The sequence below is a fragment of the Brassica napus genome, chromosome A10, assembly GCF_020379485.1.
Source record: "Brassica napus cultivar Da-Ae chromosome A10, Da-Ae, whole genome shotgun sequence".
NCBI lineage: Eukaryota > Viridiplantae > Streptophyta > Magnoliopsida > Brassicales > Brassicaceae > Brassica > Brassica napus.
The window spans coordinates 11,619,496-11,644,149 of record NC_063443.1 but is presented as its reverse complement, the minus strand read 5'-3'; the positions used below and the strand labels follow the sequence as shown (position 1 = coordinate 11,644,149).

The 24,654-nt window shown below is 39.2% G+C and overlaps 8 protein-coding genes across 9 annotated transcripts; 2 read left to right on the top strand and 6 right to left on the bottom strand.

Moving 5' to 3' along the window:
* Window positions 1–119: 119 nt before the first annotated feature.
* On the bottom strand, window positions 120–1,630 carry LOC106420507 (40S ribosomal protein S4-1-like). Its single transcript, XM_048742972.1, has 4 exons — window positions 1,496–1,630; window positions 1,138–1,215; window positions 779–1,057; window positions 120–680 (listed from the first exon to the last, which is right to left on the bottom strand). The coding sequence occupies exons 1-4, from the start codon at window positions 1,496–1,498 to the stop codon at window positions 252–254; spliced, it is 789 nt and encodes a 262-aa protein (XP_048598929.1). The 5' UTR covers window positions 1,499–1,630; the 3' UTR covers window positions 120–251.
* A 211-nt stretch (window positions 1,631–1,841) lies between these two features.
* On the bottom strand, window positions 1,842–9,655 carry LOC106420472 (E3 ubiquitin-protein ligase listerin). The gene is made up of 14 exons (XM_013861312.3): window positions 9,303–9,655; window positions 9,109–9,226; window positions 8,984–9,046; window positions 8,811–8,888; window positions 8,609–8,700; window positions 8,145–8,247; window positions 7,840–7,992; window positions 6,660–7,751; window positions 6,053–6,555; window positions 4,503–5,884; window positions 3,258–4,285; window positions 2,718–3,176; window positions 2,389–2,619; window positions 1,842–2,271 (listed from the first exon to the last, which is right to left on the bottom strand). The coding sequence occupies exons 1-14, from the start codon at window positions 9,356–9,358 to the stop codon at window positions 2,044–2,046; spliced, it is 5,586 nt and encodes a 1,861-aa protein (XP_013716766.2). The 5' UTR covers window positions 9,359–9,655; the 3' UTR covers window positions 1,842–2,043.
* A 675-nt stretch (window positions 9,656–10,330) lies between these two features.
* Window positions 10,331–11,058, bottom strand: LOC106420403 (defensin-like protein 37). Its single transcript, XM_022693002.2, has 2 exons — window positions 10,859–11,058; window positions 10,331–10,753 (listed from the first exon to the last, which is right to left on the bottom strand). Exons 1-2 carry the CDS (start codon window positions 10,914–10,916, stop codon window positions 10,527–10,529), a joined length of 285 nt encoding a protein of 94 aa, XP_022548723.1. The 5' UTR covers window positions 10,917–11,058; the 3' UTR covers window positions 10,331–10,526.
* Window positions 11,059–13,774: 2,716 nt separating this feature from the next.
* On the top strand, window positions 13,775–15,939 carry LOC106420431 (CBL-interacting serine/threonine-protein kinase 10). Of its 2 annotated transcripts, XM_013861258.3 has the most exons (2): window positions 13,775–14,003; window positions 14,259–15,939. In XM_013861258.3, exon 2 carries the CDS (start codon window positions 14,449–14,451, stop codon window positions 15,835–15,837), a length of 1,389 nt encoding a protein of 462 aa, XP_013716712.2. In that variant the 5' UTR covers window positions 13,775–14,003; window positions 14,259–14,448; the 3' UTR covers window positions 15,838–15,939.
* A 146-nt stretch (window positions 15,940–16,085) lies between these two features.
* Window positions 16,086–16,758, bottom strand: BNAA10G29670D. The gene is made up of 2 exons (XM_013861265.3): window positions 16,413–16,758; window positions 16,086–16,338 (listed from the first exon to the last, which is right to left on the bottom strand). The coding sequence occupies exons 1-2, from the start codon at window positions 16,572–16,574 to the stop codon at window positions 16,237–16,239; spliced, it is 264 nt and encodes an 87-aa protein (XP_013716719.1). The 5' UTR covers window positions 16,575–16,758; the 3' UTR covers window positions 16,086–16,236.
* Window positions 16,759–16,791: 33 nt separating this feature from the next.
* LOC106420430 lies at window positions 16,792–19,791 on the bottom strand. The gene is made up of 12 exons (XM_013861257.3): window positions 19,676–19,791; window positions 18,917–19,525; window positions 18,713–18,831; window positions 18,505–18,624; window positions 18,319–18,406; window positions 18,108–18,199; window positions 17,923–18,027; window positions 17,724–17,833; window positions 17,559–17,646; window positions 17,416–17,451; window positions 17,194–17,311; window positions 16,792–17,105 (listed from the first exon to the last, which is right to left on the bottom strand). The coding sequence occupies exons 2-11, from the start codon at window positions 19,491–19,493 to the stop codon at window positions 17,228–17,230; spliced, it is 1,419 nt and encodes a 472-aa protein (XP_013716711.2). The 5' UTR covers window positions 19,494–19,525; window positions 19,676–19,791; the 3' UTR covers window positions 16,792–17,105; window positions 17,194–17,227.
* Window positions 19,792–20,439: 648 nt separating this feature from the next.
* LOC125579193 (transcription repressor OFP3-like) lies at window positions 20,440–21,809 on the top strand. Its single transcript, XM_048742970.1, has one exon. It carries the CDS (start codon window positions 20,646–20,648, stop codon window positions 21,672–21,674), a length of 1,029 nt encoding a protein of 342 aa, XP_048598927.1. The 5' UTR covers window positions 20,440–20,645; the 3' UTR covers window positions 21,675–21,809.
* LOC106388164 (probable serine/threonine-protein kinase WNK4) lies at window positions 21,672–24,288 on the bottom strand. Its single transcript, XM_013828186.3, has 7 exons — window positions 23,896–24,288; window positions 23,556–23,821; window positions 23,260–23,483; window positions 23,023–23,180; window positions 22,664–22,952; window positions 22,303–22,587; window positions 21,672–22,204 (listed from the first exon to the last, which is right to left on the bottom strand). The coding sequence occupies exons 1-7, from the start codon at window positions 23,953–23,955 to the stop codon at window positions 21,801–21,803; spliced, it is 1,686 nt and encodes a 561-aa protein (XP_013683640.2). The 5' UTR covers window positions 23,956–24,288; the 3' UTR covers window positions 21,672–21,800.
* Between the last annotated feature and the right edge of the window lie 366 nt (window positions 24,289–24,654).

The window sequence follows — 24,654 nt, the reverse complement described above, 5'->3', positions numbered from 1 at the left end:
GAGTAGCAAACCAAAAGATGCAAATGGCCAATAGTGAACTTGTATGGGCTGGTACTTCGTAACATGTCAGGATTTGGACAGTAACCACATCTCTGTGGTTCTTGCGTTGTACTAGATCATATTTTAAAACTCTTGAAATAGATAAAAAAACATAAGTTCCAAAACTGAGTAGCAAGCCAAAAGATGCAAAGTGAGTCTAAGGAAACAAAAGTCATCTAAAACGACATGATAGAGAGCTGAAAGTCGAAAACTTAAGCAGCTTGTTGGCCAGAGAGCCTCTTCCTGGCTTCCTCGATGATGGTGAGCTTAATACCTTTACCCTTAGGAAGAGAAACCCAGGGCTTAGTTCCTTTGCCGAGGGTGAAGACATTTCCCAAACGTGTTGCAAACTCATGTCCTGTAGAGTCTTGGATGTGGATTGTCTCAAAGCTTCCCTTATGCTTCTCACGGTTCTTAATCACACCAACACGCCCTCTGTTTCTTCCTCCAGTCACCATCACAACATTGCCGACATCAAACTTGATGGAGTCCACAATCTTGTTCTCCTCCAGGTCGAGCTTGATGGTGTCATTAGGCTTGATGAGTGGGTCAGGGTAACGGATGGTGCGACCATCGTATGTGTTGAGGTAAGGAATGCCCTTCTGTCCCACCTGGATAGTTCGAACCTTGCAAAGCTTAAACTAAAGATAGAGAGAAAAAAAAACAAATCTTGTTAGTATACATACACGTCAAACATTAGTACTCTAAATGACAACACGCGAGGAGAGATAAAAGAAACCTTGGCTTCCTCATCTCTGATGGAGTGGAGACGGAAACGTCCCTTGGTGTCATAGAGAAGACGGAAGTTCTCGTTAGTCTTGGGGATAGAGACAACATCCATGAAACCAGCAGGGTAGGTCTTGTCAGTCCTGACTTTGCCATCAACCTGGATGTGCCTTTGCATCAAGATGGAGATGACTTCACGGTAGGTGAGAGCGTACTTCAACCTGTTCCTGATGATAAGAACGAGGGGAAGGCACTCCCTCGACTTGTGGGGTCCAGAAGATGGCTTGGGGGCCTGCGTGGAACCAATACGAGCAAATGAGACATATATATATGGAGACAAGAAGAAAGAGAGAGAGAGAGAAGAAGACATACAAAAGCACCACCGAGTTTGTCAAGCATCCAATGCTTAGGGGCATTGAGCCTCTTCAAATGCTTCTTCAAACCTCTCGCCTGTACAATAAACAGAACAACAAATGCATATGTTATATCGATAGAAATGACATTTCAAGTGCTAGAGAGATTCCATCGTGAACTAGAGCAGCAATGAGATCTAAGTAAGCCAGATCTAAAGAACAATCACCATGATGCACACAAATCAGATTGTTGCTATGAAGCTAAGTTAACGATAGTCTAAGTCACTAACACAAAGCTCCAGAGAATCAAACTATGAAACCATCAAAGATGTAAACAGTCACTAGTATAAAGAGAGAGAGAGAGGATGATGACGAACCATGATTGGAGTTTGCAAGCGTAGCTCCGATTCAGACGACTAGTGAAGTTGTGAGAGAGAGAAAACGAGTAAAACCCTAATTCTATTTAAATACCCTCTTCCATCTAACCCTTTTCAACAGTTGTTTTCGGGCTCGGCCCATTTATCCAAACTTTATTTAAGCCTTATGGGTTTTAAGTAAAATGGACCTATGGAACGATGCCGTTTTAGTAGCCACTTCCACATCTCCTGCTTCACTGAAGAAACATATTAGCATCATGGGCTGTATGGGGTATTTAGCAAATGTTGAGCGAAACTGAGCTACCAGAGTAAACTGACCCAAAGGCAGATGCGATAGAGAGAAAGATGGGAAAATAAGTTTTATGTATTATTATCCTTTTCATCATCTTCCACATGTATACTGAAAATCAATTATTCTTTCCGAACAAAACTCAACACATCATGTAAATCTCTGTATGGAAAGTAAAAAAAGTAAGAAGAGTGTTTGTGTTACAGCAAAACTCACACACTAATGTCACAAAACATAACCTCCGCTCCGTTTGTTCAAATCAGCAAGGAGACTGACACAAGGGGCAGACTTTCTTATGAGACGTGAGGAACCACTTGTCTAAACATGCTTTGTGGAACTTGTATTTGCATGTCACGCATGCCCTCCTTGGAAGGCTGTGATTCACTGTGTGGATCACACTGTAACATATCGGACAGTCCTCTACTCCTTCAAATTCCTTGTCCGAGTTTCTCTTCCATATCCTTATCGCCTCCGCTAGAGCCCCGTTCTGCTTCCAATCACCACATTAAAATTAAAAAGATATTCAGCCCAAACATGCACTAAGTTTATCATATCTTGTTCTACATTTTTTCGTTACTTTACATGACTGACAAAAGTACAGTACCTGGTTACGGACAAACATTAGCATAGACATCAACCACTTCCTCTGCTTTGCGTCGCTTATTCCAATACTTTTTGTGCAATTGACATCAACAGGCCTGAGTGGGTAAGAAACTGGAAGACGGATCACCAGATCCATCCCGGTTTCATCCTTTGTATATGTAGCAACCACTTCATTAGCCGATTTACTTATGCTGACTGAAATGCTATCATCATTAAAGTCTGCCTTCTTTATCTGCGGATCACATAAACAATGAACAATAATATTTGGCAACGTATTAGTGGACCTTCACTGCAACTCTCAGAGATAAGAAAAGGTCTTAGTGCACATACCTGAGACAGTTCGTTCATGATCAAAGAAGGGCTGCACCACGATCTTGTAAACGCTTCAATCGAAGATGATGCAGATCGATCACGCATTTCGCTAAACCATCCTCTAACATAAGCTGGAAGGACACGTATCATCAGACCATATATCGCTCCAGCAAGCGCAGCCATTTTTCCGGTGTCAATAGGCCAAAGTGACTCGACGGTTGACAGGGACGAACCCGTTGTTATCGCAAGAACTGCTGCAGATGCTACCCCGGATAAATCAGACAGACCAATCGCATCTTTCTTCTTCAAGCTCTGTGCCATGTATAGTTCTAAAGGAATATGCTGGAAAAGACTATCTAATATCAACGGATTTGCAGTTCTCTCTATATACTGCACCAGTCTGTCTCGTCCTTGTGTAAGTGAAGGTAAAGAGTTAACATGCGAGAGCAACAAAGACCATGCCAGAAATGTTTGCACCTGCCATTAGAAGCGGCTATTACAGCAAATGGTACGAAGAGGGGCAATAAACAAACGAAAGCTTTTGAAAGTAAAGTTTACCCGTTCTGGCGCAGTTAAATCCGTATCCAGAAGTTCATAGTTTAACTTCTCAACCATACCCGATATTTCATCTCTTAGCCGTAGCTTTTCTTCAGATGGAACGTTGATGGAGTCCTGATCAATGATAGACTCATCACTGGGTGACGCATTCCCATCAGCAACTATGGCCAGCCTTGAAATAGGTTCGGTAGACAAAACAGTGTATGCAGCACGTTGCAAGGAAGGGATTGGTGCGGAAGAGAACATTATTGCATACAAAGAGCTTATGGCTCCCTTGCTTAGACCCCAAAATTCCACCGCTCTGACAGCTCTATCTCTTGCACGAGGAGAAGAGTCGACAACAAGATGAGCCACCAACTCCCAGAATTGCAAATGATCAACTCTATATGAAGCAACAAGAGATGCCGCCTCTGGGGAATATGAAGCAGCAATAGCCTCAGCAAGTCCGGTGCAGAAGAAAAGACGCAGAACACCTTCAAGTATCCGATCTTTAACCGGCTCCCATATTTCATCTGCCAAAGAATTCAAATTGTTTTCACCTTCAACTGATTTATGTTTTACTAATGCATTAAGCAAGGAAAATGCTGAGAGAGCATTCTTGGCATTGTCTAAAGAAGGATCCGATATAGAAACAATATGCCCAAGTCCCTCAAGAGTATCAATCTCCTTCTCCTTGGATGAAACACCACTAATGAACTCATTGACGTTCTCAGATGTTTCCTCCATCACAACTACTGCAGACTGAATCAGTCGCTTCAAATTAGAAAAGACAAAATCCCAATCTTCCTCATTAAAATCGTTTCCACAGTAGCTAACTGCAACGGCTATTAGTCTTGCCAGAAGAATTTGGACAGCTGGAAGTTGAGTAACTACGCTTGATGCACGAGGAACTTGCCTTTGTTTGCGAAACAAGTCAAGCAGAAGTGTTCTCTCTTCATTGCTCACATGCATCTGTGGTGCCTTATCTTCTTCAGCCATTTCACTCACGGGATAACAAGAGATAACAAGCTGATACCAGTCCTCCATATCTGATAAAGATAACGAAACAACAATCAGCAAGGCATGCAAAGCAAAGCTAAAGAAAGAAATATCACTAAGTCGATCTTATTTCAGTAGTACATACTTGCTCTATATCTACCCCCAGCCTAATCATTTATTTAAAAACTAAGCAATGTACAGATAATCACGATGAGATCACTAGCCATGAAAACTATAACATTGTAAGAAAATTAAATGGGGCCTCACCTTCCCCACTTTGCCAGAGGACCAGAGGAGGAAACGACAAAGACCTCTCCAGCCAACCTCTAAGGATAACTTCCAGTGGTAGCCCAGTGTCTTCACCAGAAACATCAGATTTGGTTGTTGTACGTAATGGTGAAATTATTATGCTCATAATGAAAGGAATGGTTCTCAAACAGTTTTTGCTTGTCTCTTCCCCTATGAAGAGTTTATCTGTGACCATTTTGAAAGCAGCCATGGCTTCTTCTTCTCTCCAAATGTTCTCCTTAAACAAAGTGGAAGTCAATGACAGTAGAGCCCTCAAAAAAGGTTCTTGGACGTCCTCTATGTGATTGTTCAATTCAACCCACATGTGTTCGGAGCTCTCCCTCTCATCCTCTTCATCCTCTCCATGCACAAGAGCACCATTCAGTAGAATCTCAAAAATGAAGTTTAGTAAATCTGCCTTCGCTGGTTCACTCTTACAATATGAAACGAGTGCTGGAAGGAAAGAAGTTTGAACACTACCCCCTGGCCACTCCCACGTGCAGAGTATTTCTGCGGAAAGCCAAGCTTGAGAGGATAACCCATTATCTTTGTGGCCACCAAGAAATCGGTGAATCCCCATTTTCATGATCAGACTTTCAATGAAAGAAACAAATCTTTGACTCTTGGATGCCCTCAATTCGTACAAATGAGCAGGCAGGTCACGCGTATTAAGGCTAGCTAACGAGCTGGGGCTGATCCACATAGGCCATACATCACTCTCAAGCAGGAGCAGCCCACATATATTTTCTTCATCAGTTTGATCCAACGAGAGATACTCCAATACCTCGGGCATCCATGAAGCACACAGTAACGTAAGTTGACAAGGTTGCAGATCATCCTCAAGTTGAACAACTGACCGTAAGGACTGAGCCAGAATCCTTGCTGTACTCTTCCTGACATCACAATTTATAGATTTCCAGAACTGATTATTTATCTTAGAGCAAAGAGCATGAACAAAACCACACACAAGATCCCGATCCTTTCTCTTCTCTTTAAACTCATATAGAGTATTGTCCACTAGTGATGATAATCTGTTCTCCAAGTCAATGATAAAGATAGAAGACAAAATCGTTGAAAGTAGTGTGGCATCTTGATTCAGACCCTTTAAACTGAAGATACTACCATCAATTACTTCTGCTGCAAACTTAGCCACCGTGGTCGCATCGACGGAACTGCTCAAATCAAACTCTATATCAACAGCCTCAGCGATAAGAGAGGAACAAGTATCATTGAGTGAACATAATGGTGACTGTTTGATAAAAGAAAGAAGCTTTTCGAGAATCCCTCTATATATCAAGACCAACGAGCTTCTTGACACAAAAGAAATACTGCTGTCTTCCGTTGAACCACCCAGAACTGAACTGCAGACACATAAATATAGAATAAGAACGGAGATCAAGCAAACAAGCAGTCTCAAAGAACTGGCTGAGAAATGTAAATGCAAAATCTTGGATTCGTGAGCTTGAATTAAAATGATATGAACATTAGCTTTGTTTGATACTGTTTTATAGATATATTGACTAACTTACCACAGGAACTGAGCAGTAGAGGTTGTAGTCATTGAGGAGGAATGGACGAGACTTATAGCAGTTGATTCTATGAGGTTGTGATGCCAATCGACTGGCCTAGAGCCGATTCTTTTATTCAACCCCAGCCCAGAACTTCTTTTTGTAATTTCATCCCTTGCCTTCTCTAAAAGCATTTCTATAGAAGCCAGGTTATTAAATCCCTGATGTTGTTGATCAAATACATAAGAAATTACATCACTCCACTGCTGAGTAAAACATTCATCATCAAGTAATGAAAGCAAGAGATCTTGTTTAGCTGCAGTCGAAGAGTCATGTCCATCCATACACCAAGGAATGAAGACTTCTCGGAAAACTTTAATGAACTTCTCTGAGCTCATATCACTCCCTTCATCATCAGAAAGAAGGGTAGAAGTTTCTATACCACCAGTAAATGATGGAACTATCTTTCTCGGTCCAAAGATTGATACTGAAACTGACAAAAGCTTCATACCATCTATCAATTCCTGAAAACAGAGAAATCCACATGAGTTAATCAAGTAAAAACATCATACGGCATTACGGCTTACCATGAAATAAAAATGGTAACACAACATGAACAATAACTTACAGATGATTTTATCCACGGGAAGGCCTTGGACAACAGTGGCCGTATAAATTGATCTAAAGGCCAACTCTCAGCTTCGGAAACTGAGTCTCTCTCCAATAACAAGAGAAAGTCAATCATTTTTTTCATGCTGCCCGTGATTGTCTCTAAATTTCCCTGCTGCAGCGTATTCAAGAAGCTCTCTTGAACATATTTAAAGAAAAAAGACAGCAGTTTCTGTTCGAGTAAATTAACTCCTGAAAGAATCTCTACGATGCATCTTCCTAGCTCTGACAGAAAACTAACTGAACTACTCATGCTCAGAGTTCCAGCTGGCTTCCTCTGAATAGGCGGAGTACTGCCCGTATATAGTTCAAAGAAGTTTGCCCATAAAATCTTCACAAGGACTTTATCAATTAGAGCAACTTGGAGATCTTGAATGGAGTTGGGATTATCGCAATACCTTGAAGAATTACGCAACCCCCAGAGAAAACATTCAGTGGTTGCACGAAGGAGTGATAATTGATCCGCCCTGGAATCACACATACTCCTCCCAGCCAATAAGTTAGTGAAAAAATTCACGAAGAACTTATCAGCTTCTACGGATTGGGTTGGCATAACTTCCAGGAACAATATCAATGCAGGGTAAGAAACCAGTGGGGATCCAAAGCACCCGTTCCTAAGAAACTGCCATAAGTGATTTAGAACAGATTTATGAACATTCAAGTTGCCCCAACTCTGCGGAAACTTTCTAAAGAACAGCAAGACGGCCTCCCACATTGAAGAGTGGCAAATTGGATTATTTTCTCGAAAAACACCAAGCAGAGCTGGTGCAAGACATCTAACGTCGCCTTCACTAAAGACTTCAGGAACATTTTTAATGAAGCTGCTCAACAAAGAATAAGTCGCTGACCGGATACTAGGGCTTTCAGATTTTAGAAAGTTCAGAAAGCATTTATGGAAAGAGAACAACTTCTCAGCCGAGGAGGTTGCTACTCTCCTAGCCTTCGTAGCAAGTTTCGATTCAGCATTTAAACTTGCAGAGCCAGCTTTATCAGGTTCGTTGAGCAAAATATCAAGAAGTGTAGCCAACGCCACCAGAGACGAAGATATCATCTGAAAACAACGCAGAATAAGATATCGGGAAATAAAAGCCAAAAGGAAAAGTTGTGCCTTAACGTAGATTTTCACCCAGATGGAGTACCTGCTGATACATTTCTTGTAATTCATCGGAAGCAAGTGCTTTATCAGACAAATTTTGAGGGGTAAGTTTGAGATTTTCCTCCAGATAAGCAAAAATCTCAGCTGAACACAGATTCAAGGCGTCCAATCTCTTCTCCTGGGCAGGGAAAGCTGCCTGTTCAACCATGAAAATCGAAAAATGAATGTTTTAACAAAGTACAGCTAACCAGAATCACTAGTTTAATAAAACCAAAAGAGAGTTTATTATAAAAAGTGTGGCATCTACACACAAGGTAGAAAAAGAAATCTTGAGAACGAGGTGCCAACCTGCAAAGACGACTTCGCTGCTTGAGAAACTTCAGAAGCCAAATCAAACTGTGAAAACCACCAGGGCCCCATTATAGACTTAAGATGGGGTGCTAAGTCTCTCCTGCCAAACATGTAATAAAATACGAATTAATGCAGAATACCAATCATCGAGAGAGAAGGCAAAAAAAGAGGAAATATCGCATGAATGCTAAGACTATATCAAGACACATTCCCTATATGACACGCCCAATATAGTTAGGCTTCTGCACTACTGAACAACAAACGATTCATTTCCAAAAAAAATATATTCAAGTATTCCTTTGATAGAGATGTTAAGAAAACCCAAAGCAAAATCATATTCATATCTCACTAATAGAAAAATCCGAGTGTGATACTAAAAGAAAAACTAAATGAGAGACTACATAGGAGTGACAGCAAGAAAAAGAGCATCCATTACAAAATTAAAAGTCCAAAGTACCAACCCGACACCAGTGACAACATTAGCCATGACCTCATGCGTAGATCGCCGAACATCTCTATTGTAGTCCAGTATCAACTTCTTGTACTCAAACGTCTGGAAAAGTCAGAGATAAAACGTCAATGAAGAACCAAAAGCACTACAACGTGAGGAAGACAGTGATCAACATGCTGCAAAAACCCTAGTGTGTCAACAAAGAAACATACCCATTGTGGGATTAATGGCAAAAGCTCTTTCCCTTTCTTCTGCTTAACCAGTTCTGACAAGGAAGCCAGAGCTTTAATCTGTTGAAACCAAACAAATCACAATTAACAAAACTCAGATCAGACGAAGAGGTAATTAATAATTATACTCGATTGAATAACCAGAAAGGCGTTACCTTTGTTGTAGGGTCCTTCCTAGAAAGACGTTGCAAGTGTTGAGCCATCTCACTATCCAAATCCTACAAATCAATCCACAAAGATGAGAGACTAGCATTCAAGAAGGCAGAATCAATCAACATACCAAAAGGGGAGCAGAGTATTCGTTTGATATAGAAGATTCGAATCTAGAGCTACCAACATAGCCGCCAAAACCTAAGCCGGCGGCTGCAGAGCCAGACGGCAACAGAGAAGCTGCCAAGCTGTTCAGAAAGGTCAATTCAGTAAGCGAATCAATATAAAAGCGGAACGCGATGAGAGATTGAAGGTTAATTTAACCTGCTGCTGGAAGGACGAGCCTTGCTCCTTGCAGCGTCTCCTTTGGGTCTACCCATCTTGTTCTACTGTTAGACGGAGGAAACGTCTGCTTCTTTAGAAGGATATTGGGAAGAGGGAAGGAGAAAAGGGTGTGATCGGTCTAGAGATTAGATTAAAGTCAAGGGTCGGCGAAGGAAGGCGGTGGCTGTGCGGTCGCGCCGTCGCAGGAGGAGACCAAGAAAGTTCGTCGAGGTGGAGCGTGTGCCGATTAGGACTGGATTTGTTAGAGTCAGGCCCAGTTATTGACGGCCCAGCTAATACTCCTAAACCTGAGAAAATATTATAAGACGGACGTATAGGGTCGCTTTGCTGGCTTCGATGTAAATCTTGCTGGTTTATGAATATAGTCCTATCAGATAGTCAAAAAGAAAAGGGTCGTTTGGGACCGACTTTGGTAAAGGAAAAACTGCCAAAAAGCCATTTTATACCAAAATAAAAAGTGAAGAAAATAATCATCGACTTGAATTTTTTTAATCTTTAACTTTTATAATTGTCCATATTAGGCATTATTTTTTATTAACGAGTCGTTTTAAGATATACAAAAAGTTAAAGTTAAATTGAAAGTCTTTTTACATTTTTCTAAAAGTATCTAAAATTTTAATGGGTTTTTCTCTAAACCGAAAATATTTGTTTTTTTAATTATATTTCTTCAGAAAGTCACTACGTAAAATTTATGGTAATTTTCACAAATAGTTATTTTTAAGTTTTTGTCACCAAAATAACTCTAAAAAAATGACCAGAATAATTTATTTTTATTTTGAATTTTTTAATATTTATTTTTAACCTTCAAAATCACATCTATTAACTCTAAATCGTAAGTTTAGATTAATTAACCCAAGTATAAATATATTTTTGTGTTTTAATAAAATTTATTTTGGTAATTTTTTAATGGTTATTTTTACGAAAATAAGGCAGTCGTACAAAATTTCTCTAAAATTTATAACCAGTTCAAAGTCAATACACGTAAATGGGAGAATGCGCCCTTGTAATTATAGACTAAATCAAGATCTTATCTGTTAAACCAGAAATTATTAAATCACAAAGCAATACCAGACTTACAAGTTCCAAACCACAAAACATACGTAGAATGGTAGAAGGGACCAACAAGGCTTACATTGTCAACAACACTTTTATTGTTTTTTCTCAACAACAAAAAGAAAGAAAAGGAACTTGTTGTTAATTAACTTAGGTGTATTTACAAACACAAGAAAGAGAAGAAGCTTGAGGGGACAATTTTTTACAAAACCCACCAAGACGAAACCCGTTGGAAATGCAATATTTGTTGCAAAGTGGTAATTTTGCACACTCTCCTGCTACGTATAGCCATTCCGACCTACCAGTTTTCCCATCCCGTCCTCCTGCGGTAGCTACCTTTGTGGGCATCGTCAGGTGCGCATTAGAAGCATTCCCCTCTGTATCATCATATCAAAAACATTTTGTATTTTTTCTCACAAAAGAACACAAGATCTTAAGCGAAAAGGAAATAATACTTCATGGATCATACATATATAATTTACCTGAAATAAGAAGAACAATGTAAACGAAAAGAAAGAGGTAGTTGAGCTTCACGGCCATTCGTCTTTGCTTGGTAAAATACCCTCTGCACTCCTTAGTTTGCCTTTGAATGTGATCTTAATGTTGTTTGTTATTTATAGGAAAACGCATTAAAAAGATGATTATGGGCCCTCGAGTGGTGCGTCTGGTATCATTACCAATGCATAAGTGGATATAAAAAGGAGAAATGGGTTAGTTGAGTGATGTGCATAAGTTAGGGAGGGATTTCTGATCAATCTTTGACTATTTTTCTACCTTTCAGTAGGTTTATAATTGGTTTTTGCACATTAAGTCAAAAGTATGAAAGTAGACAAGAAAAGGCGAGAGTCAAAAGTATGAAAAAGAAAACATTGTCGTTGAAAAAGAAAACATTATCTAAATATATATTTAGTTAGGGATATTACATGTATCAGTCTGCATCCATATGATCCGCTATGTCACAATATTTTTCAGACGGTTGGGGATCATCCCAAGATGATACATGTTCAGTCAAGCTCAAAGAGCTTTGATACATCTTGTGCGGTCTTGGTTTGAAATCTCATCCCAAAAATATCAAAGATGGATGAGGGCGAATTCCTAGAGCTTTTAAGGCTTTTACACGCTTGATGATCTTCATACAAAGACTGTGAAATATCTTATGTTATTTAGAGTTCAACAGTTTTGTGAATGTAACCTCGTCTGTACCTCTGAATAACACTTATGACACGATTTGCTTGCACAAATGATGAATGGGCTGAGTTACAAAGTCGTGCATCATAAGTATTTACAGTAAATAAAACTGAAAATCCTAATTAGAAAAGCGTAATCTTAGTGGATAAACCATAATCATATTCCTAAGAGAACTTACTCGAAATTCGCTACCACTTTTCAAAAATACGTTTAATCAAAAATGCTTTAACATTTGAGTTTAGAGTTTAGTGTTTATTATTTAGAGTTTAGTGTTTATTATTTAGAGTTTACAGTTTAGGGGTGAAATTGATTCATAAACTGTTAAAAATGTTATATAAATAGTATTTGATAATTTATGAGAGTTAGTATAGTTTTTTATCATAACAAACTTAAATTATTTATAAAAAATGATTATCTTTTAAGGTTAGATTTGAAACGTAATATCAAAATTGTGGCAAACTTGAAACTACCTATATTCCTAATTGGTTTATGAATACCAATTTCTACTCATAGTATTTATTATAATAATGGATCTAAAATTTAATCTTAAATAACTAACCAAGTAAAAAATAATTAAATTTTTGAGTCATAGAGAACTCCGCTAAAAATTCAGATATTAAAAATTCTAGATATACTTTAGGATATCACTAAAAATGTTTTTATCACAAAAATAGTTTCAATGATCAAAATGATCAAATTATGTTTCATTAAAGAAGTAGAAAATATTTTTATCCCTAAGGTTAATCAGTAATTATGATTTAGATTTAGATTTTGGGAGGGCTTTAGAGTTTTGGTCCTAAAAACATTTTAGTACTTTTTAGAAGATTTGCCCATTTTCTTTCCTTATGAAATTTTAATCTCTAAATGTAAAATTTTCTATTTTAAACTTCATTTTTATTAAACCATCTTAGATCATTTAAACAAATATTAGTTTTCTTTTATACGAATCATCCTGTTTTGGAAAAATGCACAGGAGAGTCTGGGAAGAAATGAGTTGGACATATACACTAGCAAACTAAACACGATATATTTTAAAGTTTTTTTTAATGCTGAATTATATTATTAATCTTTCTAGGCAACCAGTTCTAAACAATAAAAACTAGCAAAACAAAAGAAGAAAATTGATACATCAGTAGGGATCAAAAGTAAACTAACACATTTATTTTGTGTATAGATAACTAAAAATTTTTCATATAACAATTTCATTTTTGCTTCTGAAATAATTGAATCTCAATGGAAATAATCTTCGTATTAATCCAAAAACACCACGCTTCAAAGTGAACTGAGAACAATTATCAATCTCTTTTTAATATTCCGGTAGGAGCCATCAAAATAAGACAACTCTTTATATTGTTATATTGGTAATAATAAAGTCAAACATATTACTTTTTGAAGTAACCATAGTTTGCAAAAAGAACTCCATCATCATCAATTCATCATCACATAAAGAACCATCAAAGACTGAAGTCAGTAAGACCCGTCGCCACCATCCACAGTAAATGTGTCAATTACTTTTTCTAAACGGTTCAACTGAACCAAAGTTTTTGTCTTTCCAAATCCATTGGAAAAAACATACAAATGAACAATTAAAAACTTTGTCAAAATTGACAATTCAACAAACTAAGTAACGAGAAGTAAATCAAATCAAAGAAATAAAAGCAAAACGAATCAAAAGCCGACAACAGAGTTATAGAAGTCTCCGACCATCGGCTTGAAACTAGAAAAAAAATCAATTTTTCTCTCTTGACAGCTACAGTTTTTGTTATATTTTTTAAAGTTAAAAAGTTTATTATTATTTTTTGGAGAAATCTCAAAATGTCGACATTTACGTCGGCAGGTCTTACATGGCTACATTCAATCAGTATTTTTTTTTGTTATCAGTAATTTTAATTTAAAAATCTAAGGATCAGGAGTTCATTGCAACATCTCAAACATCCTATGCTAAAAGCCTAAAATGGATCGATCACCAAACTAAACCAAACCAATAGCCTTTAGGAAACTAAGCCGGACATAAACCAAAAACAAAGGCTACACCCAACCAAATCAGTATATAATTGGTATTTTTGTTATACATGAGAATGATAAATTCAATAATGAATAAATAGGGTGGCAAAAGGAGAGCCATTGGATGAAAAGCAAAGTTGGCGAATGGGAGAGAGGTGGGGGCAAGGCACAGAAGGAGACAAGTGGCTTCTCAGCCTAATTAACCATTAGTTTTTTTTTTTTTTAATATTCCAATGGACCGCCGCCAATGACGTTTAGCTCCATTTTCATTTTCATTTTCATCTTTTCTTCTTCTTTCTCCTCTCCATCAACAACAAGCAGAGAGAGAAACAAACAAGGAAGAGAAGGAGTCGCGTGAAGGGAGACTCAGAGGCGGATAGAGAGATCTGCTCGTCTTCGTTCGAGATCCCTCGATTCATTCTCCTTCAATCTGAGGTGATTCTCCTTAAAATCATAATCTCTTTGATCGATTGATTGTATTCTCCGAGCGATTTTGTCGATTACATGTTGAATTTTAGGGTTTTCCAATTGCCAATCTATATAGGAAATGTGATAAAACGGTATTGAGTTGATTTGATCATCCGAGATCTCATGGCTTCTCTGTGGTGAAAGGATTACTCGTGAAATTGAAAAAGTTCCCGTTTTTATGAGCAACGAGATCTCATGGCTTTGTTCATTTTACTTCCACAGGCTCAGATTCTGAGAGGTGGGTGTGTTCATACCGCTCCGCCAATCTAATCAGCACTCTCTTGCTTTGAAAAAGACTCAGCTATGCTGGAAGATGTGGCCTGTCACTAGGGCACTAGTTGCACGAGCTAGGACACACTCCGAGCTAGTAGTTTTCTTCTTCTTCTTCTGCCTGCTTAGTTGTGTGGATTAGATGGAAAACAAGCCGAGTGTATTGACCGATAAGTATGAAGTCGGGAGGTTGTTGGGTCAAGGTACTTTTGCCAAGGTGTATTATGGAAGGAGTGTTCATACTAACCAGAGCGTTGCTATCAAGATGATCGACAAGGATAAGGTTATGAAAGTTGGCCTTATGGAGCAGATCAAGCGAGAGATCTCTGTTATGAGGATCGCTAAACACCCTAACGTAGTTGAGCTATACGAGGTCATGGCAACTAAAACAAGGATCTACTTTGTTATGGAGTACTGTAAAGGAGGGGAGCTTTTCAACAAGGTTGCTAAAGGGAAGCTGAGAGACGATGTTGCTTGGAAATACTTTCATCAGCTTATCAACGCGGTTGATTTTTGCCACAGCAGGCAAGTGTATCATCGTGACATAAAGCCCGAGAATCTGTTGCTGGATGACAATGAGAATCTCAAGGTTTCTGATTTCGGGTTAAGCGCCCTTGCCGATTGCAAGAGACAAGATGGTCTCCTCCACACAACTTGTGGTACGCCTGCGTATGTTGCTCCTGAAGTGATCAACCGAAAAGGCTACGATGGGACAAAGGCAGATATTTGGTCTTGTGGAGTAGTTTTGTTTGTTCTGTTGGCTGGGTATCTCCCTTTCCATGACTCTAACCTCATGGAGATGTACAGAAAGATAGGAAAAGGAGATTTTAAGGCCCCAAGCTGGTTCGCTCCAGAAGTACGGAGGCTGTTGTGTAAGATGCTGGACCCTAACCCTGAAACTAGAATCACCATCGCAAAAATCAAGGAGAGTTCTTGGTTCAGAAAAGGTTTACACATGAAACAGAAGAAGATGGAGAAACGAGTCAGAGAGACTAATCCCCTGGAAGCTAGTGCTGCAGGTCCAAGCGAGAACGGAGGAAGGGTCACAGAGGAAAACAATACAGACCAGCCTACAAGTATAAATGCGTTTGATATAATTGCCTCGTCTTCTGGGTTCGACCTGACGGGACTGTTTGGAGATGTGTACGACAAGCGAGAATCTAGATTCACATCCCAGAAACCTGCTTCAGTGATCATATCTAAGCTGGAGGAGGTGGCGCAACGGTTGAAACTGAGCATAAGAAAACGAGAAGCAGGTCTGTTCAAACTAGAAACTTCAAAGGAGGGAAGAAAAGGAAAACTATCGATGGATGCGGAAATATTCCAAGTGACGCCAACGTTTCATATGGTGGAAATGAAGAAATCTAATGGAGATACTCTAGAGTATCAGAAATTAGTGAAAGAGGATCTTAGGCCTGCTCTTGCAGATATTGTGTGGGTTTGGCAGAGCGACAAAGATGAGCAGTTAATTCCTGATTCAAACCAAGAGACCGAACAACAACAACAGGAAGAAGAAGAAGAACCATTGTAGTTTTGAGAATCTTTTGTTATCTTTCAAGTTCGTCTTAACTCTGATGTTAAACCGTACAGTAAATGAGTTTCCTGCATATAATAAAGTCGTTTCCAGAACTCATTGACAAAGCATTGAGAGTTGAGAACTTTTAATTGCTTGCTCTTACATCTTAACAGGTTAAAGAAAAAAAACACATGAGAAAAAGTACTTTAGCATCATCTGGTCGAATCACTGAAGTGAATTCAGATATAAAGAGAGCTAGAAACTGATAAAAGACTCGACTTTATTGAAATTTAGGGGTGAAGACGAGATTTGTAATATAGTACAGTGACAATATGCGATTTAGGTGTTGTCCATTGCAACAATTAGACAATTACAGACAATGGAGATAGAGACAGAGAGAGAGAGTAAGAGAACTCAAGACGACTTGTCGGAGTTGGAACAAAGATGGTTCCAGAGATAGCGGCCACTTGCCATGTCAACGCATGTCCAAAATCCAGACTTCATTGCCATTCCCACCTGAAAATGAGAGAAACCCATTTTAATCCAAAATAGAGAGAATGACGATCCGAGGCAAAAGAAGAAGAAGAGACCTTAGAGAATTTGGAGTCAGAGTCAGAGTCAGCGTCGACGGGATCAGCTTCGGCGAGAGGGTCGGCGAGAGGATCGTCGTAGGAAGTGTTGAGCTTCTTGAGGACAAAGAAGCCAGCTAGAGTAGCCGACAAGAATATGAGGATCAGCCTTAACGGACACATCTCTCTTTCTTCTTTCTCCTCGCTTGATTTTGATTTTCTTCCAGTTGATATGAAAGACGATGAGGAGAGAGAGAAAGAAAGAGGAGTTGATGGAGAAGAGAGAGAGAGAGGGTAAGAAAAATTCAAAGGGAGAAGTTGAAGAAGTGTCAAAGTAGGTAGGCCACTCCCGAAAGTTATCTCCAAAATTTCAATATTCACCTAATATAACACCTTTAGATGGCTGATCGTCACATCATCACTGTTTATTTATCTTTATTAAATTCAAAGTTTTATTCCATTTGTTGAAAAAGTGAGTGGTTTTGGCAACCTAATCTGTAAGAACGTGAGACACCACGTTTATGCTAATTGTTCTCTTAGTGAAAGATGCATATGACATTACAAGTAGATAGTAAAGAAAAAGATAAAAACACAGTGATTTGTTGACATTTTTCACTAACTTTAGTTGGATCTTCATCACAACCATTCACCATTCTTCCTCTTTATCCTATCATTTGACTTCCTCTGCCATCAAAAGTGTGTTCTTCTCTGCCTCTGTTGAACAAAGGCAAGTAATTACTGGGAAAGCTGACCTTGTTTGAACATTATTTAACTATGGAGAGGAGTCAGAGACAAGCCTGACCTGGCTTTGAGGATTGTTTTCTTGCTTTGAGAACCTAGAACTTTGCAAACTTTGCTATTTTAGCAAGTGCAGTTCTTAAGCTTCCTATGCCAGCTCCTGATCTTGAGCTCACCATCATCTGTAATTCATTATAACATTTAAACCACTTCCTTCCTAGGTCTTATCTTGTTATGCAGCCATAGAGATGCAATCGCAAACTTGCTAAGTCATATAAATGCATACCAGAGGCTGGACAATTGATCTGTTTGCCTTCAACTTCTGCATTTTTGTTAAGAAAAAATAAATATTAGTATAAGCAGAGAATAAACAACAGTCTTTTTTTTATGCATTCCTTATTAATACATTTAGAGCATAGTAAGTAAGACCTCTTCGATTTGCATTGCTCGACGTGCCACATCCATTGGAAAAACAACATCTGTCTTGGTTAAGACTATCTGATACTTTGTATTCGATCTGCGATTCAGTTTTCAACTATCAGGACACTTGCCATTATAAACAGAGATGATTAAGAGCAGCAACAATTGTTTTACCTCTCCATCAGATTAATAAGCTCCTGGTCTCTTGGCTTCATGCCCCATTTGGTGTCAACAAGAAGGCATACCCTTTTAAGACTACTTCTTGTTGAGACATATTCCTTTACCTGCATGGATCGGTGTTAAACATATTACAATCATTGAGAGCAAGCAAAATCAACATTATAAATTCTAGTCAGAGGCAGATGATACTCACAAGATCTTCCCAAGCTTCCTTGACTTCATCTTTTGCATAAGCAAAGCCGTAGCCTGGTAAGTCAACAAGGCGAACCTTTGGACCGAGGTCGAAAAAATTGATGGTCTGCAGTGAACAAAAAGCCTTCGTTATTACAGAAATATGTTAAGCCGTACAAGGGAGTGATACTCGGAAAGATGGAATACCTGAGTCAGTCCTGGTTTGTCAGATGTCCTTACAACACCCCACTGTCTGGTAAGAGCATTTAGCAGAGACGATTTGCCAACATTTGACCTTCCTGATCAAAGTTGAGACACCAAATAGCTCCACCTTTTAATAAAGGTATGTCTTCTCTAAAGTAACTAAACATGCATTTTCCTAATGTTCCTGGTGGGAACAACAATTTAAACGCATTACCTGCAAATGCAATCTCAGGTACATCAGGAGGTGGAAATGACGATGAAACATTTGCAGCAGCAAAGAATTCCAACTTATTCCTAAATAGCTGCAAATAGGCAATCACAACATTAGCTTAGACTTTCTAAGCAAGGCAATCTATTATCTTCAGGTCTTAGAGACAGAGCATGAGGAATATGAACATACACTTTCTTCTATACGCTCTCTCTCAGTGCTGGTAGACTGAGGGATATTATCTAACGGAGCAGGAAGCTCTGTGTTGTAGCCAGCCTTCTTTAGCTCAGTCAAGCGCCGACGCCCCAGCAGCTGCAGTAAAATGTATGTTACCACCCAGGTCATGAGTAAATATGAATAGTACATAAGATATCACATAGATCAGGTCATATAAGATTACATTTTCTTCAACATAGGAAAGGATCGACTGACTAGGCTGAATTGCACGAAACTGTGCATTCTGCGACATTTCTACACTCTTCTTCTCTTTATCGTTCTTCTTCTTCTCTTTATGGCTTACTGAAAAAAGGATAAAGAAACAGCAAGTTAGGAGATGCACCAAGTGAAACTGATTCTAGTGTAGAAGCACAAAGAGTTAACTAACCATCAAGAATGACATCATCATCTATTCTCTTATTCGAGGTATCGTAAGGATCAAGCCGTATCCTCTTTCTCTTCCTTGGCTGATCTTCCTGACTATCTAAACCATCGTCCAACACTTTCTTCTCTGCAAACGCCTGCTTCTTAGCCTTATAAGACGGCACATCAGAGCTTTTCCTCCGGCTCACATCCCCATTTTTCTCCAAATCATCTCTCGTCCTGTAGCTTTGCTTTCGAGTTCCATCATCTCCCCTCGGTGACTTTGTTTTCAACATCCCTCTTGCCGCTTTTGCAGCATCATTAGTGGTCTTTAAACTAGAACTAGACCTTTGCTTTGTCTTTGAAGCAGCCCACATGGTGCGTGGAACTTCGTTCACATGGCTATGATCAGTGAGCTCAGCCTTAGTGGCGTAGACCCTCTTCTTCTTCACATACGAGACCTTAGCTTTACTACTATTCCGAGGGGTTGTGTCATCATCATCACTTCTGCGAGTACTGGATCTATTACTTCCTTTGTAAGAAGAATTAGATTTGAGAGATGAAAGCTTCAGCCTTTTCTTGAGCTTTTGATCAAAAGACATTGAGCAAATATAGAGCTGCAAACTTTAGCCACCTGCAAATTGGAAAAAAAAAACTAATGCCATTAACACAGAGATTGAAATGGAGAGGAACCCAGAACCATCACAACATAAACACAATCGATTCCGCTATACAATAAATAGGAATATGCATATATGATTGAAACAAGGAGAAAAGGTGAAACCTTTGCGGATTTGTGCGACGAACGCGAACAGAGGAAGGATAGGAAGAAATGGAGATTTCAGGGTTTAGCTGTTGATGCTCTCTGAGGGTTTTGGAGTTAGATATGTCTCTTATTGGGCTTTTGTTTGACCTTGTTCACTAGTTTTCAGTTATAATGGGCTTTAGTTGGGCCTATAATGGATTGTTCAAGGAGAATGTATTTATTGATGAACTCATCGTACTCTACGTTAACGTCATTATAGAAGAGTGTGGAGTTCACGTTATGTAATTTGTGGGATCCATGATTACCGGATCCGACCAGTGTTAAGTTAACTTTAGCTGTTTGATAAAACTTTTATTTGGCTTCGGCCAATAGACTTATATTTTTCCTATGATGAGATCCATATGCTATGTAATTTAACTCTTCTTCGAAAAATAGAACATTGCTAACAAAATTTGGACATGCAATTGTTATATTTTAACGAGTGAATCCGAAATATAGCCACTAGATTAACTCTCTTATGTCCGTAAAATCGATGTTATGGCAACAAACAAACGCTCGTCTATACACTAATCCTCTATAAAACCGTTTAATTAGTACCTAGAGTTTTTTCTTTTGAACATTGTCATAAATAAGTTCTTTTTGTTTGCTTCTTTTACAAGATTATGGATTGTGAATTACATTTGGGGGACAGAGAGATAATGACTGTCATTTCAAAAGAAATGCTTTGTTGTTTCTTGGAATGAGTCTTGACATGGAAGCCACTCTTAGCCTTTTTGAATGCTTCAAGGAGCGAAATTTAAGTAAACCCCCCCCCCTTTTGATTAAGAAACTACTTTTTTGTTCTGTTCTTTTTCTTATCTGTTCTGAAAGAGACAAAACAAGAGTTAAAGAAGAGAGAGTGGACCCCAAACTGAACCCTCTCTTTTACTTCTCATTGCTTTTGTCCTTGTTTTTTTATTGACAAGAGTTCACAAGTCTTGTGAGAAAAATGAAAGAGATGAATCAGAAAATGGGGACTCACAAGTTCAGATTTTCAGACATCATGCCTCCCTCATGGCTCTATAAGCTCAAAGGCATGAGCAGAATTAGCAGAAAACACCTTCCTTCTTCTCCCAAACACCTCTCCACTGATGCTTCTTCCTCAAGAAACACTCTTCGTCTTTCTTCATCTCCTTATCACCCTCAAGGCTCTTCTTCACCCCCTAAATCTCCTTTCAAGAGAAAACTCAAACGTAAAACCGTTTACAAGCCTTCCTCTAGGCTCAAGCTCTCTTCCTCCTCCTTCAACCCTCATGCCCCTCTCACAACTTCTCGTAATCATCGCTCTAAACCAACCTCTCCAAATGAAATCATTCTTGAGCCTTCTCTCACTTCTTCTCGGAATCATCGCTCTAAGTCATTCTCTGCAAATGCAATCATTGTAGAGCCTTCTCTCACTTCTTCTCGGGATCATCGCTCTAAACCATCCTCTGCAAATGCAGTCTCTGATTCCACCGTTGGAAGCTTGTCAGATCCTCTGTCATCATCTCCTTCTGACCAAGACTATCTTGAATCTCATTCAGTTGACGTCAAGAACAACCATTCTGTGAAGAAGCATGTTTCTGAAGATCCTTTAGTCTCAGACAACTCAAGTCCTGTCCTGGCTGAGACTATGAAGAAACCACATTTCGAAATAAAGACGCAACAGAAACTCAAGAAACCGAAAGCTGGTTCAACAGGTATAAGGATTCGGGCGCATTCACCAAGAATCGCCAGAAAGAAGACAAAGGGGAGAACGTCCCCACAACCAATGAAGAAGGAAACAGCAGAGAGTTTCGCTATAGTTTTGACTTCAGTGGATCCAGAGAGAGACTTCAGAGAATCTATGGTCGAGATGATCGTCGAGAACAAGATGAAGGAGCAGAAAGACCTGGAAGATCTTCTTGCATGTTATCTTTCTCTGAACTCAAGCGAGTATCACGACACAATCATCAAAGCCTTCGAGAAAACATGGTTTCATTTGACTCACTCTATGTAAAAGTAAAACCAAACAACTTTATTGAAACACACATGTAACCTTTTTACATTTTGAAACCAGCAAGTTTGTTTATCCACATTATTACTATAGACATTACATGAATAAAAACTAAAAAGTGAGAGAAGCTTAGCGCCTTGAGCTCCGTGGCTTCCTGGAAACAGCATAAGGCGACTGAAACCCAACGTTCTCAACGTCTCCAACAGTTTTGATCAACCTTCTTTTTCTAGCCTCCTCCACCAGCGACCGATGCAGCAACTGTCCCTGCACGTCTACAAGCGAGCGGTTCCTCGTGAGCACGCGGTTGTCTGATGCCAGTCTCAAGTTACTTGAACTAGAAGAAGCTGCATACATGTTGGCTTGTCCTGAATGGAGATGATAGCTTTCTTCAGGGCAAAACCTTGTCACGTTGTGAGTTCTGTTCATAGCTGGAGGTTGGGAGGAGATGTGCTCATCTACAGATATGTAGTTGAGGTTGGAGTAAGACCCTGAATTTGAAGAACTCTGAGAATACGTCTCATCGTGAAAATCATCTGCAGTTTTTTAATTTTCTCTCTCAAAAAACTTTTTTTGTAATAAACATATGAATCACACACTACAGAGGTTGGATCTGTTTGTTACTTTACATTACCTTGTAGCCAATCTTGACGGCCTGGAGCCATATAGTTAGAGAGTGAAGCTCGAGAGGATGAAGGCGAGGAAGAAGAGTGAAAAGGAGTATGATAATCATGAGGAGATTCATCATCTTCCTCCGACCTCCAACCAGGGACCAGAGAAGAGATCTCTCCATCAATCATTTTAGCAATCTCCACCGGATCCCATTCTGTGATCTCCAGTTCTTTCACCATCTCCGTTGCTACATCAATGGAAGTATCATTCATGATGTCAAAGCAGAAGGACACGTTCTTTGCTAGACCTGAAAAAAGAAGAAGAAACAATTAAGCAACCAAATAACAAAAATGATCAGCTTAACCAACTCAGTTCCTTTCTACCATTTTCATTTGCGATTGGTAACTTCAAATAGAATTTGTTATCTTCAGAGTCCAGCTCCCCAGTTTCATCGTCTTCCAACTTCAATCTATCCATTTCATTCTCGTTCAAGAAGGGCTTCAGATTCCTAGCACCACTCGCGTAAACCATCCATGATTCGTCAGACGCGAGAAATGGATCTTGCAATAGTTCTCTTGCTGATACTCTCATTGAGGCAGGCACAAGGCATTTCCCGATGAATCTCTGTGCCTCGATGTCTTCAACTCTGTAAAACGCTCCTGGTAGCTTTCCCTGGAAAAGAAACACATTAGTTCAACTGAGGTAGCTTCATCAATATTCTCACACAGATATTAAGACATACCGCGACAACTTTCTTGTAAATCTGCGCTGGATTGTTGCATTCGCTATACGGGAACTCAGAGGTGATCATCTCCAAAAAGCACATACCAAAGGAATAAACGTCAATGAGTTCATTATAGTTCTCCTCGTATAGTTCTGGAGCCATGAACTCGGGAGTGCCTAGGTGAAAAAGAAGCACAGAGTGGACTACTAAGCAAAGGATCTGTACAAGTGAGGACAAATGAGTTTTGCTACATACCGATGACACTAGTGGCGGCGTGGCAGTCCCGGAGCATTCTTGCAAGACCAAGATCGCCTATTTTGACTTGACCAAGATGGCCATTAACAAAGATGTTATCACACTTAAGGTCTCTATGGATCACAGGAGGGTCGTGGCCGTGGAGATAAACAAGCCCTTCCAAGATCTGCCGAGCCCATGACTTGATTGCTCGAATATCTATCCGCAAGTACTTGTTTTTGTATCTACACAAGAAAAGAGACAAAGTTCATACAAAGACAAGTTTGAGTTAATCTTTTTAGAAGTAAGAGGATTACTGTCGGAGGGTCCCAGAAGTGAACAACTCGGTGATGAAGTTGAGAGTATGGGAATGAACATCGATCCAGGAAGTGTAGAAACGAATGATAGATTTGTGGTTTAGAGTGCTGAGAAGATGAACCTCTGAGTAGAGCCTCTGTAGATCAACAGAAGAACGTAGAACCTCTTTTAGCTTCACCTGGCTCCACGCTACTTCTATCCCCAGCATCTCGTCGATTGCTTTGTACACTGTTTTCATAGCTCCCCTTCCAAGAACTTCAGCAAACTGTTCCAGTACAAAACCAAGTGTTACAAAAAAGGTATTGATTCGCGAAGATAAGACTCTGTCTTCCTACTTACACGTCCATAGCGACCAGTTGGATCGGTTTCCACATACTCTGAAACTTGATTCATGTTCATGGTTGACCAAAACTAGATTGCTGCTCCCAAATTTTTTGAGACGATGAGCTCTCTTTGGATCCCAAAAGTCGTCCTATTACTTCTTATTCTACTTCATCAAAGAAGCGTCAGCAGATAATACGTAACAGTACGTGGCCTTAATCACATAATATAATGAAAAAAATACAAGAGCCTCAACGTTGCTTGCATCACATGTATTACAGATAATCATTTTATTTTATTGACCCAATTGTAAAACATAAATAAGAAAACACACACACAAAGCTTTGACAAATCTTCGTTGCTAATAAAAGATACTCTAGCCATAGCAGACAAAAACCATCAAACGTGCATCATTTTGAAAAAAAATAAATGGGTAAATATGCTAAAGAAGAAAGAGAATATACCCTTGGTTTATTTTGTCAACCACAGATACAATAGCAAAGATGATAAGAGTTAAGAAAAGTGTGGTGTTATTGGAAATGCGATACTGGGGAAGGTAAGAGTTTTGTTGCTTGAGGAAACTGCACGATTCAATGGTACCCATTATTAGTTTGGTGGAAACTACAAATGCAATATATTGAAACTAAGGAAAAAAAATGAAAACGACAAGAAAAAGGGGAAAGTCTTCAGAACATAAGTGGGGAACATGACAAAGAGGTGGAAGAGAATAGAGTGATAGTGACATCACCGTTGAACATTTGATTTTTTTGTTGGCGG

What these genes read in the sequence shown, in the direction of transcription:
- LOC106420403 (XM_022693002.2), bottom strand. Translation starts at nt 10,916, where the DNA reads ATGGCCGTGAAGCTCAACTACCTCTTTCTTTTCGTTTACATTGTTCTT. An exon ending in CATTGTTCTTCTTATTTCAG is followed by an intron (nt 10,754 to 10,858) that starts GTAAATTATATA and finishes ATGATGATACAG; the next exon opens with AGGGGAATGCTTCTAATGCG.
- LOC125579193 (XM_048742970.1), top strand. Translation starts at nt 20,646, where the DNA reads ATGAAAGAGATGAATCAGAAAATGGGGACTCACAAGTTCAGATTTTCA.
- LOC106420507 (XM_048742972.1), bottom strand. An exon ending in ACAAACTCGGTGGTGCTTTT is followed by an intron (nt 1,058 to 1,137) that starts GTATGTCTTCTT and finishes GGTTCCACGCAG; the next exon opens with GCCCCCAAGCCATCTTCTGG. An exon ending in TCAGAGATGAGGAAGCCAAG is followed by an intron (nt 681 to 778) that starts GTTTCTTTTATC and finishes CTCTATCTTTAG; the next exon opens with TTTAAGCTTTGCAAGGTTCG.
- LOC106420472 (XM_013861312.3), bottom strand. Translation starts at nt 9,358, where the DNA reads ATGGGTAGACCCAAAGGAGACGCTGCAAGGAGCAAGGCTCGTCCTTCC. An exon ending in AATACTCTGCTCCCCTTTTG is followed by an intron (nt 9,047 to 9,108) that starts GTATGTTGATTG and finishes ATTGATTTGTAG; the next exon opens with GATTTGGATAGTGAGATGGC. An exon ending in AATGTTGTCACTGGTGTCGG is followed by an intron (nt 8,248 to 8,608) that starts GTTGGTACTTTG and finishes CATGTTTGGCAG; the next exon opens with GAGAGACTTAGCACCCCATC.
- LOC106420431 (XM_013861258.3), top strand. Translation starts at nt 14,449, where the DNA reads ATGGAAAACAAGCCGAGTGTATTGACCGATAAGTATGAAGTCGGGAGG.
- BNAA10G29670D (XM_013861265.3), bottom strand. Translation starts at nt 16,574, where the DNA reads ATGTGTCCGTTAAGGCTGATCCTCATATTCTTGTCGGCTACTCTAGCT. An exon ending in CTGACTCCAAATTCTCTAAG is followed by an intron (nt 16,339 to 16,412) that starts GTCTCTTCTTCT and finishes TCTCATTTTCAG; the next exon opens with GTGGGAATGGCAATGAAGTC.
- LOC106388164 (XM_013828186.3), bottom strand. Translation starts at nt 23,955, where the DNA reads ATGAACATGAATCAAGTTTCAGAGTATGTGGAAACCGATCCAACTGGT. An exon ending in CAACTGGTCGCTATGGACGT is followed by an intron (nt 23,822 to 23,895) that starts GTAAGTAGGAAG and finishes GTACTGGAACAG; the next exon opens with TTTGCTGAAGTTCTTGGAAG. An exon ending in CCGTCAAGATTGGCTACAAG is followed by an intron (nt 22,205 to 22,302) that starts GTAATGTAAAGT and finishes AAAAAACTGCAG; the next exon opens with ATGATTTTCACGATGAGACG.
- LOC106420430 (XM_013861257.3), bottom strand. Translation starts at nt 19,493, where the DNA reads ATGTCTTTTGATCAAAAGCTCAAGAAAAGGCTGAAGCTTTCATCTCTC. An exon ending in TTTCCTATGTTGAAGAAAAT is followed by an intron (nt 18,625 to 18,712) that starts GTAATCTTATAT and finishes ATTTTACTGCAG; the next exon opens with CTGCTGGGGCGTCGGCGCTT. An exon ending in AGGAAGCTTGGGAAGATCTT is followed by an intron (nt 17,834 to 17,922) that starts GTGAGTATCATC and finishes CGATCCATGCAG; the next exon opens with GTAAAGGAATATGTCTCAAC.